Raw genomic sequence first — 16,027 nt, forward strand, 5'->3', positions numbered from 1 at the left:
CATCTTATTCCCATCGCTTATGATAACGCCAATTGTTAATTTTAAATCCTTATTTTATATATATTTATATTTTTTTAGCGCTGAGTTAAACCATAATACGAATTTCTTATTCATATTACATCCTGCACCTTTTTTCCACTTTGCATTAAATTTAATTTCCTTTATGATTACCAGATGAATAGTTCTTAATTAACACAAGATTTTTTTTTTACTTAATATATTATTCTATTCTATTTTTGTTCATGCATTTTAAGTACCTTGAAATCGCGTCATAAGTTTAAACCTTGTTTATACAACATATACTAAAATTATATCCTAGATAGGATTAGTTACCAATTTCTGAATATTTATTAATTTATCTTTTTTTCTGTTTTTCGTTACCACATTAACAAGTGTGAACACTTCCAAGAAAGTGCAAGGTAATTCCTTTAAATGTGCATGCGTGTCACATTTCGTCGAAATAATAGGAGAAAAAGACAAAAATTAGAACAGTAAATACTGTTCAAGTGTGAGATTTACGAATTAAGCGTGAAACACAACTGAAGTTAGACTTCCAAGTACTCCTGTGTTGCATATGTCCATCTGTACATTTATATATATATATATATATATAGGCACGTATAAATATTTATTTTTTTATGGTCGTACACCAAGGTAGGTATTTCTCCGACGCGTCCTAACTGGGCAAGCCCGTTTTAAATTTTTTGGAACATTTTTAAAATCCTCATCTCATTCCCTTTGCTGTTTTTCAAACTGTGCAAAATGAATGAAAATGGAATAGGGGAGAACAATCACAGTTTTGAAAAAGAAAACAAAAAGAGATCAAAGAAATCAAACTCCAGAAAGGAAAAAAAGCGTAAAGATGGTGACAAAAATTCAGAATCTGTACATGTCCAAGGTGGAAAAATGAATAACGGAACTTTAGGTGAAGACAAAAATGGAAATAACACACACACACCAAGCAAAAACACGATAAGTGACATGTTTTCATCAAATATGAAAAATAACAACAAAAAAAAGTACCATAAAAATATAGGAGAAAATAATACAGATATTCTTAGGAACAATCTGAAAACAAGTCCATATATTAATTTAAGGGATTATGATGAGGAGGGTGATGATTATGTCCAGTGTAACGATAATTGTTCAAAAAATACTGAGACAAATTATCAAGAAAATGATAAAAATGAAAAATATAATAATGAAAATAATACCATTGTTTATGTTGGAGAAGATGAACAAAATCAACAAGATGAAGAAGAAAGAAAAAGAAAAAGAAATTGGAAAGGAAGAACATTTAGTCGTTTTACGCCTGGGGGTGTACGATCAAGCACTGTCTTATTTATATGCACAGCCATAGGTGTAGGTTTTTTGTCAATACCTTACGTTTTTTCGAAATTAGGAATAGTATTAAGTATTCTCTTGATATTACTAAATTCCGTTGAATCTTATGTTACTACCAACATATTATGTCTATCATCACTGAAGCATAATACATTTGTATATGGACATTTATTGGAAAAAATAGGGCATAAATATCATAAAACCATAATTGATTTTGGACAAGCATTTGGTTTTCTCTCAAGTTATATACTGATATTAATATTAATACGTAATTTTTTAAGTAGTATATTGTATGTTTTTAATTTTCCGACCTTTTTTTATAATCATATATTTTTAATTATAGTAGTATGTCTATTAATATTACCAATCACTTTTCGAGAACAAGTTGGATCTCTAAATTATTTTCTGATATTTTCCTTATTTTCCTTATCAATAACCATAATAACTATAGGATGGCAAACACGAGATTACTATAATTTATTAATTAATAAAGAAATAGTATTGTTTAATTTTGATAAGCATTTTTTCAAATGCTTCAATATTTTGTTATTTTCTTTTTCTCAGCAACCAAATGCATGTTTCATAACTGGACAATTTAATCATCCAACACACAAAAGATTAACCAAATCAGCATATAGAAGTGTTTTATTACAAGTTATTTTTTACACGCTCTTTGGATTTTTAGGATATTTATCTTTTTTAAATACTTCAAAAGATAATATTATATTAAATTATGAAGACACAAATGTATCAATACTGTTATGTAAATTTCTTTTATCAATAACCTTTTTTTTTTCTGTACCTTTAAATTTTATGGGATCCTATTCAAGCATATTATCATTATACCTATCTGCTCGTAATAGGTTTCTTAAATTCTACGCATTTGTTTCCAGAAGTAGATATATGGAAAATTTTTCTACGCTTTTGCACGATGACACAACAAACCCCTTTGAAGAAAATACACATGATAATGTGACAGAAAATTCTATCACAACAGAATCTCAAAAAGGAGATAAAAAACAACGAATGATTATTTCTATTTCCGTTACCATTTTATGCGCCCTTATAGCGTTTAATGTCAAAAAGTTATCAAATGTTATTGGCATAGGGGGAGGAATAACTTCAACCCTAATATCTTGGTAAGGAGCAGGAAAAAAAAGCTTAAAGCAGAAAAAAAAAAAAAAAATTTCGTTTCTTTTTTTTCCTATATACTTGAATATAAATACTCACCTATGTACTTTACTGCACAATGCTCGTTACAAACCACAGTTCTTTTGAGAACACATCATGTATATGTTCATCTGTCCATTTTATGTTTCCAAAAATTCAATAATCATCCATTCATCTTTTCATACAATATTCCCTTTTCGTAGTCTTTTACCCAATTTGATCTATTTTAAAAATAGGCATAATGTGAAGAACAAGCTGGAACGATATTCAACCTTATGTATCTTATGTTTTTTCTCTTTCATGGGTTTTTTTTCTGTAATTATTACTGCATTAACTTTGATTTTATAATTAAAAGGAAAAGACGAAAAGTTTCAACTTTGATTTTTTTGCGACCTAATGGATTTTTTTTCAATCTATTCGATATACTTTTCATTCCTTGGATTTATTTCCCATCTATTTCAATTTACTCATGTTCCTGCGTTACATTTTTTGGAACATATCCCACTTTTCATTATATACATATTATTTCATACATATATATATAATTTTTTTTTTTTGTAAACAAAGGAGTTTTTAAGGTATACGTGTTTCCTGATATTGAAATAACTTACAATACAGTGGAAGTGAAGTAAATAAAGAAAATAAAATAAATGAACCTTTCTATATAATGGCAGTTATTATATTAATATATATATATTTGTATGTGTGGGTGTATGAACGGGCTTTATGAACTGTTGAACAAATATGCGTGAGGAAATTGACACGTGTATGAAGCGGATATGTACGAATCGACGTCTAACTGAGCACATGCATGTTCACAGGCTATATAAAAGACGCCATAAAATGTAGAGTAATTAAATTAACAAAAGAAATATAAAACTATGCTATAAACAATATAGCTACTATAGTAGGTTAAAAAAAAAAAATAACAATGGGGTAACATGAAAAGTTTTGTGATTTTGTATGCATTCATTTTTAAACCTTCTTAAAATCATTTTCAGGTAATAAAATGCGTATGAAAAATCCATTGTTATAAAAGAGCAAAAGAAATAAACTTAATGGGCGTAAAAAAAAGTTAAAAATTAAACAAAATTATAAAAACAAATGAAATCAATGGGATGTTGTTACATTCGGTGTATTCATACATGTGAAGAGTAAATATTGTTCATATGCATGAATATTAAAGATAGTTTGCGCTTGTAGCACGATAACATATTTGCTAATTACAAAAAAGGGCTCATGTATACATATATATATGTATACCTCGGATGGTAATCTTTTTGGTTGTTTTAAAGAATATATATATATATTCATATATACAGATTTATGCATATACTTTTGCACATACGTAATATGTGCTAACATTACTATTCCAGTAATATTCTGTCTTGAATCGACTCCTATCTCTTGCTTTTTTTATTTTTAAAACACTACTTTACATTTTAATTTGTGGCAAATAACAATGTGTCGAGCTCATACTTGTATTATTTGTAAAAAGCTGGACATTTTTAGTTTAAAAGATGGTTAAAAAATATAAATATTTTTTATATATTATACAATAAAAATACATCCATGCATGATTCGTAAAAGATACAACGGGTTGTACAAGATTCACTGTGCATTTAATGCACTTATCTATGTACGCATGCATATATATGCAGCTCTATAGACGGTTCAAGAACATCCTGCTTCATGTTTTTTTTTTTTTTTTTTTTTTTGTCACACATGTATGGAATTATATGCAATTTCATTTATGTATCCTTGGTTCTTGACCCCATAGAGTTTGCTATGCTCGTGAACCATTATTTTTTAAGTTAGCTGCATAATTGATCTTCTTTTCCTGGGCATATGTTCTAACAATTATTAATAAATGCTACAGGCACATGTGGTGCACGCGTACAAGAGCCCATACATATAGACAAAGTTACTCATCGTGTATAGATGGGGACAAAAACATTCCGTCGAAATATGCCCTTAAATATTTTGCAACTTGAAAATACTTGCGGATTAAACTGCTTGCAATGCAAATGCTTACATGTAAAACTTCTACATATTGAATTACTAGACCCCGGGATTTTTATTATACCAGAAAATGTATGCCCTGCTACGCACTTCATTAAACTTCTTAACATCTGTTATAGGGCTCCACCATAATTATATTCATAAATATCCTTACTTGCTACTATCATCGTTGATATCGTTCTTGTAAACACTACCGTTATTATCCATAGTGTCGTTATTATGAATACTATGTTCATTATCAATAGTTTCGTTGTTATCCATACTTCCACTGTTCGTGCTATTGTTGGTATTACTGTGATTTCGATTATTGTTTTTCTCTTTGCTATTGCTGTTTTTGTTATGCTCATCTCCACCATAGTAATAATTATTACCGCTGCTCATATCATTCGTGTGGAAATTGCTCATGTTACCATTATAATTAACTTCACCATTTGTATGACAATTATTATTATTAATCATGGTAAATCCATTGTTATTATATTCATTGTTCAAACAAGGGACGTTATAAAAATTTAATCCATATGAATGGTTAATATTGTTTATATTTTCCTCAATCATTTCGTTTTTCTGCTTCATATGATTTATCACCTTGGATTCAGTTGACAAGTCTACATTTTTTACATTATTATTAGCTTCTTTCTTATCATGTGTCATGTTTTTTCTACTGTCATTTATATAATAGTTGTTAATATCACATGGGTAATTTATGTTACTCATTCTGTAATTCATAAGGTTCTGATCATCCTCCTTTCCGGGAGTAAGGTTAAAATTATTTAAACAATTAATTTCTGCGTTGTAATTATTCACTTGTTCATTGCTCCTGGAGAAGCTGTTAATAGGATTCCCATCATTCCCATAATTATGCATCTGTACCATTTGTGCCATTTGGCCCGTGTAGTAATTCATTTCATTGCCGTAATTATTAGAATTATATGGCATATTAGTTGTACCACGGTTAGCTGTGCTGTTATACATAGGAAATGCAGTAATGTTTGAATTCAAATGATCATAATAGTTTACCTTATATGGGTTATTCAATTCATTATTTACGCTGTTATAGTAGAGGTGATAATTTTTAATCGAATCTCCTACTACTCCTGCGCTGTTTTTACCTTCTTCTTTATCGGCATGCTTGCTAGTTATTTTATTATTACTGCTGTTATTAATATTGTCATTGTTGCTCTTACCACTGTTGTTATCATTGCTGTTGTCATTTTCGTTTGTACTGTCATTGTTGTTATTATTGCTGTTATCATTATTGTTGTTAATACTTGCGTTATAATTTGCTTGGTCATAGTTGGCTTGGCTGCAATTTCCCTGAGGGTAAGATCCCCCCTGAGCATAATTGCCGACGTATGTTCCCATGTTGTAATTACTCATGTCCATGTTAATGTTCATTCCCATGTTCATAACCTTCAAGTTGTTAAGGTGCATTTGATAGTTACCATTTTTGTAGTAGTAGTTATTGGGATCTCCAGTCCCTTTGTTAATTTTTGCCCCATTGGACGTGCTGACTTTAATTTTACAACCCTTAAAATCATAGCCATCCATTTCAGCTAAAGCCCTAATACACTCATCGTGGTTAAAAAAATGAATAAAGCAATATATTCTATTTTGATTTTTCTGCATATTTTTAATCATCTTTACAAAACATATACTCGTATAAAAACGTGAAAATAAAGTTTCAATTTCTTCTTTTGTAGTTCCTTTGGGTAATCCTCCAACATATATGGAATATGTGCCTTTATCATCTAATTCAACATCTAAACTCTTTTCACTAGTATTAGTATTTACATTTTCGCTCACATTATACTTTGCCCAATTCAGCTTAAATTTATGCATTCTTCCTGGTATCCACTTCCCGTTTAAATTATCAAAACAATATTTTGCAATGTCAAAGCTTGTGAATTCAATGAACGCATATGATGTTTTTTGAGATGTTCTCTCTTTACATAATTTTACTTTTATTATGTCCTCTGCAAATTCGTAAAACATGCAATATAAAATATAGTTCTCATCTACTACTTCATCTTTTATTTTGTCTAAGTCCCCTACCCACAATGTTTTTGTAGTGTTAGAGTTGTTCATGCCCTTATTCTCCTGCGTTAATTCTGTCTTATTTGTGTTGCTCATTTTGTGTTCGAAGAAAAAAGTTTTATATTACCTTCGTCTCTCTTGTGTCCTTATCTTTGTGCTTAATTTTGTAATTATGTGGATTTGTGTGTAAGCCTAAATAACTTTTATATTATTTTAAACTGTTTTTAAAATGAAGAAAGAAATAGGGAGCAAAAACTATACAATCGATTAAAATAGGCCACAAAAAATGGCTTCTCCTCCTACCTTTTTATTTATTATTTCTGTGTATAATCTTATTATTTTTTTATTTTACTGCTTCTTTATTCGATCTTCTTTTCTCGTTTTCTCTGCAAATTCTTCGTCCCCTTATGTAATTATCTACTTTTTACGTACTTCAAAGCAAAATTCATATATGTTTTATTTTCAGTAGAATAATAAGGGAACTCATCAAATTCTCTTAAATAATTACTTTTTAAAAAAGCAAATACACAAGTGTTTGTATATGCCTGCATGTGCATATAATAAACGTGTGCTTCACATAGGCATGCATAAGCACTCATATATATTCACATAGCATGGCATAACACGGAGGAGGGTAATCATAGTTGGGCATAATAATGATTAAGTACGCACAGTATGGTATATAGGAACGTTTAAACGCACAGGGTTCGCGTAACTAGTGCTGCGCGTCTTCTTTAACGCCTTCAGTGTTATACTAATCCCTCTCTCTTTCTATTTTTAAATCACACAAGAGAAAATGAAAGGTGACTAAAAATTAAAACATTCCTTTTGGTAGATTTACCATTTTAGTTAGTGTACGAGGTATGTAATTTTATCTTAATTAGTGCTCACCTTTACTGCAAAATGCTTAAAAAAATACTATTCCGCTTATTTCGTTATATATATATATATATATATATATACATACATGTATATATACATAAATTTTTTTCTTTTTTTTTTTTTCTTTTTTTTGTTATTTCATTTTTTAGCTATGTGTTATTAATTTATTTCTACTTCACCCCGAAAACCAGTGCTTCATATCAAGGTATAATTACGTGATTTTAATTTTTGTTTCAGCTTCAGATTTTTATATTTTTTTAGCATTTTTACTTTAATGTATTTTTCACAAAGGTGTTCTGTCGTATAACACTTGTTTTGCTACTTTTTCTTTCTTTTCTTTTTTTAAAAGGCATGTTAGGTTTCCTTTGACATTTATTGTTTCGTTTTGCATATTCGCTTTGCTTTGTTATTAATATGTATATACCTTTTTACGCAGTGGTTATATCGCTTCTCTTAGTTTTTTTTTTTCCTTGTTTTTTTTTTTTTTTTTTTTTTTTTTTTTTTCTTCTTCTGTTTTAATTTTGTTCAGTTGTTTTATATTTTGGCTTTTTTTTCATTTTTTTCATTTTTTTCATTTTTTTTTTTTTTTTTTTTTGTTTCGTTTTGTTTTTCATATGCCACATATTATGTAGTGTATATATAAATTTGCTTAATTATGCATATATGCAAAGAAAAGAAGAGGGTGGGAGGTGAATGAGGAGGCACCGAGAGTAGTGCATATTTTGTAAAAATGTCGGCATATTTTTTCTTGTCACTATATTAACGTTACTTTATACTTATGTAGATAATATTTTGTCACTGCTGTTGATCGGTTTCACGTGCTTGGTAAATTTATTTGAGAAGGGTAGAAACTTTAACTTTTATATGAGTAAGATATTTATTGTATCTAATCCCACATCCCTTAGTATTTAACTTTTTTCTTTTTTCTCTTTTTTTCTACGGGTACTAGTAATAATAAAAACAAAAGGTTTTTATCAGTATATATATGAGAACAAAGAAATATGTAAATATATACTCCTCGCAAACCTATTAATGGTTTAGAGTGAAGGGATTCCCTATATATTTTCAACAACTTCGTGTATAAGCGTTCTGATTATTTTATCACGCGTATTATACCTATAGCACCGATTAAGTATATGGGAATATACATTTTTTTGTACATTCTTATTTTTTTAATTTTCACTTGTGTACGCAACTTTTTGACACCCTTAAACTTTTTTTAAAACAAATAATAATTAAATAAAATTCCCATTTTCATATATATCCACGCGGGTCTAAAAATTAACAAAAAGTTATATTTTCCAAAAACTATATATAAAAATAGCAACACCTCTCCCTTTTTGTAATCAATATAGCAATGTGTTTGGAAGAAATTCATCAATGCTCTTATAGGGAGCAGGCATAAGAAGGGGCTTTTCAGTTGCGGGCTTATCCAACAACTACTTAATTGTTTTAAAAATGATACTTGGCTTATTGCCACTTTTTTTACCCGTTATAATATCAGAATTCCTGGCATCATAAACAATTAAAAGTTTCATTTTTACTTTTCAATGCAACGCACATATATATATATATATACATATTCACATATGTTTGTACATTTGTTTCCTTTAAAAGAAGTGAATGAGAAGCTCATACAATTAAAAAGAATGTTAACAAGTAGGGGGGGAATGGTGTAATTATACTTTTTTTAAATATTTTCAGTAGGAAAAATGCAATCGTTTTTTTACTAACAGGGAGAGGAAAAGTTCTTTTAAAGTGAGTAAATATGTGCACACATTTGTAAATATCTTTAATTATGTACCCATGGACATGTATGTTTTTACGTGTACAAGTGAATGTATATTTACATATATATATCTTTACTATGTGCTTACAAATAAAAGGAGAGAGAGAAAAACATAGCCTGAATAGAAGACACTCCGTATTTATAAAATATAATTGAAATATATTATTAAATGGCAATTAGTTTATTAAGTGGTTTAATTTTGTGTATACCAGATATATTGGAAATGTGCACAATAATGCTTCATATGTTTAATATGATTGTATTATATGCACAAATAGAAAAGGTATTCAAATTTTAGGTTAAAAAACTAAGTTTAATATTACGGATTCAAATAAAAACGTACAAAAAATATATAGTGGATTACAAATTGTAAAGTATTGTTCAAAAAAAAATCCAGGTGTTGATATGGTGAAATGTCGGCAAAATGGGATATTGACATAATGATTAATAAGTCAAATAGTGATCAACAAACAAGCAAAATAAGGAAGCACATACACAAAAAAAAAACTAATAAATAAAATAATATAAACGTAAAAACAGTGCTTTCTCATCTACTCGATTCTATCATTTAACAAATTAATTACATTCAAAAGGAAGATTAAAAAATACACAAAAAAAAATAAAAAAATCAAATAGAAAATCAAATGAAATTAAGTCAAACAACTGACTGTTATAATAAAAAAAATTTTTTTTATTAACAATTATATATTCTACACACAAATATGTATAAAATTTTTTTATTTCGTTATGTCGTTGTTAAATCATTCTGCTGCTATAAACTCGGAAGTTTCAATAGATAACTTCTCATTGTCTTCAGGCAGTTGTAACACATTATACACATACTTAACAACCTCTGCATTATGCAATATTCCAATGTGAGTATAATTTTCAAAGTACTTTATTTCTTTTGCGTTGTAAAAATTGCTACAGGCTGCTAAACTTTCGAGAGGAACTGTACCGTCTCCATTCCCATGATAAATAATTGGTTCTTTTAAATCTTCTTTTTGAAAAAACAACATATAGTCTGTATTCTTTTTATTAAGTGAACTATATACACAATATATAGGCACACCATGATCCACAGAAAAATCTATTTCTCTGTGTGGCTTATGATTATTATATTTTTCCATCAAGTCATCGTTTAATAATTCATGCCAATCTGATAAGGTGTACACCTTTAACTTCACGTCGGATCTATTTAGATAGCATTCTCTATTATATATTCCACAACTCATAACCACTTGTTGCATATAATTTTCATCAATCGGAGTGGTATCTGTATTAATTAAAATTACTACCTGGTCATGTTCATAATATTCCTTATATGGAATGAGATCAAATAATGAACCCATGGAATTTCCAATAGCTTTCATCATAGTATCTGATATGGAAATTCTAATAAGACTGGTTATTTTAAAAGATACAGAATCCCTATTTCCATGAAGTAAAGCTCTAATAGTTTTAACAGTACCTTTAAATGGGGAGCTCATATACAATATAGCGTTTAAATATTTTGTTTTCCATTCTTTATCAACTAAATGGGTTAGGAAATAATTTATAAATAAGCCTCCTAAACTATGGCCCATTAAGTTTACTTTCATTCCGTTTCTTTTTTCATATGCTGTTTCTATACTTTCCTTAAAAAGTTTATAATCTTGTTGATATAAAGGGTATCGCCAGTCATAAGGTGCACCAATAATACTTTCCCCATCAACATACCCATTACTTACAAAATGTGATGATACATCATTGTAGTATCCTGTTACTCCTATACCTACATTGTTAATATAATCTAAATATTCAACACCCTTGAGATATCCATAATTTTCTACAGTAACTTTGACTCCTGTTTGATTCTGGTATATTTTTTTCTCACTATTGTAAGTTAATCTTAAGGTGTCAAATAAGCAATACACATTTGATGTTAATGAAAATAGTCTTGGCAAACTAACCCACATTCTAAAAGGTTTGGAATTTAGTACATCATTACTACAACTAGGAATTAATGCATTTTCATATTGTATAATTAATGTACTTCCTCCAACACCCGGTAATAAAAAGGTCGTAGGCAATTTATTAATATCTTTCTTTTTTGTAATATCATTTGATTTTTCCTTTTTCATTTTTTTTCTTCCACCATGATTTGAATACATTTTCGAGAAAAAATTATGCTTTTTTTTTTCCAGGGCCTTTCTTACATTACGAAGAGTTCCCTCCGGTTCTTTTTCTTCTGTTTTCTTTTTCATGAGTTTTTCTTCCCCACTATCTGATTCCTTCATCGTAGTTTCTTTTTCAACAGTATTTGCATCTTTCATCGTAGTTTCTTTTTCAACAGTATTTGCATCCTTCATCGTAGTTTCTTTTTCACCAGTATTTGCATCTTTCATCGTAGTCTCTTTTTCATTAGTATTTGCATCTTTCATCAAAGTTTCTTTCTCTTGATATATCGTGTCCCTGTCAACTAATACATTCCCTGTTTCAGCCGATTGCCCTTTCATTTCTTCTTCCGATTTTGGTTGCGCAAAAGTTACAGTCCCTTCTTCCTTTTCGGCACTTGAAACTAACTTTTCAAATCCTTCCTTATCATCATAAAGTGAGCTATCGACTTCACCCGTTCTTTGTGAATTCGTAAATATTATATTATATGGAGTGGTTAAGAAGGCACTGTATACGTCCCTTAAGGATGGAGTAAAACCCCAAACTGATGTTGGAACGAACAAGTGCCACAATGCTATTAGAAGAAATAAAAGAGACATTATTATAAACTTAAAAAAAACAGGCACAAAAATTAGTGGCTTTATGGCAAGTAATAATTGCTCAAATTTTTTAAATGTTACAAACAAGATGATAACAAATAAAAATGTAAAGATTGTTGCCTGATAGTGACGAAAAAAACAACAAAAAAAAAAAGAAAAATTTTAAGCATTCAAAAAATTGTTATTTTTTAGGAACTCATAATTTGCAATCTATTTTTTCTAAAAATTTGACATATGCATAGGGAGTATAAATGTATATTTAGTTTTTTCCGCGTTTTACAAATTTGTAAGTATTAGTATATGTACTTTTGAAATGCGCATAAACTTTTGTAACATAAGATATATTTTAAATACATGTAATTTTTATATCCATGTGTATATGGGCTTAAATACTTACAAACGGACGTAAAAACAAATTTAAAAAAAAAAAACATAAAAATTTTATGGGCTAGAATTTCTCTAGAGGTGCTAATATAATAAGAAAATTTTTTTTTCAAACAATTTTTATTTCTCAAATTACAAGGTACATTCTTATAAAGCATACATATATGTATAAATATTATTTTAAGTACATTCGAACCACAAGATTACATAAACTAAACGATTATTAAAAGATTACACGAGCATTTATCGTTTTTGCCTTTTTCGTATATGTAAAGACAAGGCCTGCACATACCTATCATATATAAAAAACATGTACGCTTGTATTTACTCTTTACTTTCATATATATACGCATATTAAGGCATGTCGTGTGCATGCATATGCACATGATAGCAACTTTTTTGTTTCTGCTTTTTCAAAATTAAAAATTTAACATAGAGTGTTATTTTTGTTTAATTCTAACGAAATTATTTAAGAATATGAAGAGTTGTTCCAAATAGTTAATTTTTTCTCCCTAATTTATCCATTTTTTTTTTTTTTACTTTTCTTTAGTTTTTTTCTTCACTTGGCTTTTTTTTATATTATTACTTTCTTTTCCCTTTTTTCCGTTTTTCCTTTTTTTTTTTTTTTTTTTTAATTTCATATATTATTTTATTTTTTTTAAAATGAGAAAATATGAATATTAAAGAATTAGCATGCATAAAAAATTATGTTAAACTGCATATATATAATAATGTTGTAATTTTATTTAAGCCCTATTATAAACAATACTGTTTTTCAAATAACAGCATCCCTTTTAATTCACACACTTTAAATGAGTACAATAGCTCATAGAAAAAACAGTTTGTAACATGTGCTCTAAAAGCTTCTCTTCATATATATGTTATTTCATCCCAAGGACAACTTTATCTCCATTAATTCAGTGTTTTCAAGTGTTGTAAAAGCACATTATGCATGCATGTATGAGTTTTTAAGATTTATCGTTTTAAAAAAAAAAAAATTGAATAAAAATTATGTATTCAATTATACTTGCATTAAAATTAGTTTGTCATGCTATGTTTGGTTCTCTTTGTTTCATTTTTGTTTTTTTTTGCATTTGCAATTTTGTAAATGCTATATAAAATTTTTCAAGTGGCTAAACAGGTGTTTCCCATCTATGTACGAAGGTATACATGCATAAGCTCTACATATTTACATGATGTACAAGTGCCACATGCGCATATATAACATTTTGTAATGAACTTGCATTCAAGTTACAAATATCTGTACACAGATAGTTCATTTGTTTGTCTTTCAAATTGCTTTAGTCTACTAAAGCTGTAAAACCCTTTTTCAGTTTTTACATGCACAATGGGAAATGCAAATGAGAACAGAGAAAAAAGGAACAAGTAAACATTAAAAAGTAAGAAAAACATTGGATTAAAAGAATTAGCATGCAACACTGTTTTCTCAAATAAGATGTTTAAGTACTGCATGCTACTTTTTTATTTCCCCCCAACTTTTCCTTGTTTTAAATGTCTTAAATTACAACTCAAAAAAAAAGAAAAAGCGAACATAATAGCAGAAACAAAAAAATAAAATAAACATATAAAATAAAATAAAAATCTGAATCAAATAGATGAAACCAAATTACTAAGGATAAACATTTTTACAATTTCTGCTCCCTCGACAAAAGTAGTATTTATAAGAAGCAGAACATAAACACATGAGAAATTGTATTTATGATATAGCTCGTGAATGAAAAAACAAAAAAAAAAAAAAAGAAAAAATGATGATGAGAATGATAATGATAAAGTAAAATGCGCAAAGCTTGCAAAATTGGAAAAATAAAAGACTAAAATGAAGTTATAAGACAAAATCCCCTAAAGGTTATATATATTTTATCCATCATTATTTTGATGCATAATGAAAAAGAAGCAAATATGAATATGCATAATTTAAGAAAAAAAGACACCACATAAACACGAAAAAAAGGAAAGAAAAAAAAAAAAAAAAAAAAATTTCTATTGTATATAATCCAGTGTTTAAGTGTTCTTTTAATAAAATAAGCAAATCAATAAGTTGTGCCCTTTTTAAGGTGTGTAATATTATCTCCTTAGATGTGCTTTAAGAACTTCATCTTATCCTCTTATTTTTTCGATTAAGTTAAAAAAAAAAAAAAAAAAGGAAAAACTTTTCTCCACCTATTTTTAATTCAACAAGTTTTCCCATTCTGTAACATGAAAATGTTATTTTTTGTGTGTTTCGGAGTAAATATATGAAATAATTTTTTGGGGGGATGGACGTGGTGATGGGGGATAACCAATTTTACTATTTTCCCTACTTTATGCTTTGTTCTAGTTTTCTCCATTATCTTAATGCTTCCATAAGTTGGAACCATGTTGTTGGGAAAATTAAGAAAGATCAACCCCTGTTTTGTTACATTTTGTTTCGCGTTTCCGCAAATATGGTTAAATAGTGTTTAATGTGGGCATAAAAATAAAAGAAGCAATAAAATCCTTCATATAAAGCTTTATGCAAAATTCTGTAGAATCCTAAACAAACAGCAAAATAATCGCATTTTCTTCTCTTGCGGTACTTTTACATTCCTCATAAAAATTAATATCCCAAATGCCTTAAACTTTTCAACCGTATATCTCTCAGAGCAACCAATGTACAAGCTGTTCTTTTTCAGTTCATTTTTTTTCCTATTATAAAAAAATTTCTTTTCATATTTGATTAGCTCTTTTTCTCTTTTTTTTTTTTTATGACATTCACTTAATTTTCCCCTCACTGTACTGTTGAAGTTTCTCACTTTGTCATATACATACGATGCATAAGCGTGTATAAATAAATGTAGATGGCGGCGTTTGGTTTTCTCTAACTACCTAGGGGTACATAAAATGTTTCAACGCCTAATCGAAATGAAAAATGTATATATATTTGAAAAAAAAATATATATATACGTGTTTATAAATGTGCATACTTCATTCGTCGAATTCTATGAAAATCATTTGTCCCAGCTTCTTGCAGTTTCCCTCTTTTAATATTTTCAATTGGGGCATTTTTCACTTCAAGATTGTTTCAGCTTATTTGTTATGTTAACATAAATAAAAAAATTAATCATACAATTTATATTATTAATTATCCAAATTTGCAATTTTTCCTTTAAATCTCTAAATAAATAAGAAGATATGGAAACACATTTTTTTTTTTTTTTTTTTATCTCATTGCACAAATTTGTATACATAAAACATTCCATTTACCCTTATATATTATTATATATTTAATTATTTTGTTCATGGATATGTTATTTATTTATTTTTTTTTTTTTTTTCTTAAAAAAATTATAAATAAAAAATTTGACTGTTTAAAGTGTATTTAATCACTTCCATAAGAATTAAGCATTTTGAGCTCATTAATTGCCATAATAATTTTTTTCTTAGAAAAAATATACAAAGATTAAAAATTATTCTAGCAATAATTTATAAATGAATAATTAAATGAAAATAAAATAATCATGGAAAATTATATTGACTAGTGTATACATTTTTGAGAAAAAAAGTTACAGCAAAAAAAAATAAAAAAAATAAAAAAAGCATCAGGAATTTATTGTTTTAACTAACAGGGATTTTTAGGTAAACCCATCTGTATTATTTAGTAATA

At 28.0% G+C, this 16,027-nt stretch overlaps 3 protein-coding genes across 3 annotated transcripts; 1 reads left to right on the forward strand and 2 right to left on the reverse strand.

Annotated features, from left to right (window-relative positions):
• Positions 1-762: 762 nt before the first annotated feature.
• PGO_111860 (transmembrane amino acid transporter protein) lies at positions 763-2,862 on the forward strand (the record flags this gene model as incomplete). Its single annotated transcript, XM_028688524.1, has 2 exons — positions 763-2,483; positions 2,718-2,862. The coding sequence occupies 2 exons, from the start codon at positions 763-765 to the stop codon at positions 2,860-2,862; spliced, it is 1,866 nt and encodes a 621-aa protein (XP_028544325.1).
• A 1,824-nt stretch (positions 2,863-4,686) lies between these two features.
• Positions 4,687-6,669, reverse strand: PGO_111870 (RNA binding function; the record flags this gene model as incomplete). The annotated part of the gene is made up of 1 exon (XM_028688525.1): positions 4,687-6,669. One exon carries the CDS (start codon positions 6,667-6,669, stop codon positions 4,687-4,689), a length of 1,983 nt encoding a protein of 660 aa, XP_028544326.1.
• A 3,336-nt stretch (positions 6,670-10,005) lies between these two features.
• Positions 10,006-12,000, reverse strand: PGO_111880 (phosphatidylcholine-sterol acyltransferase precursor; the record flags this gene model as incomplete). The annotated part of the gene is made up of 1 exon (XM_028688526.1): positions 10,006-12,000. The coding sequence occupies one exon, from the start codon at positions 11,998-12,000 to the stop codon at positions 10,006-10,008; it is 1,995 nt and encodes a 664-aa protein (XP_028544327.1).
• Positions 12,001-16,027: the final 4,027 nt, after the last annotated feature.

This window comes from Plasmodium gonderi (genome assembly GCF_002157705.1).
Source record: "Plasmodium gonderi DNA, contig: Chr11, whole genome shotgun sequence".
In the NCBI taxonomy this organism is placed as follows: Eukaryota; Apicomplexa; class Aconoidasida; order Haemosporida; family Plasmodiidae; genus Plasmodium; species Plasmodium gonderi.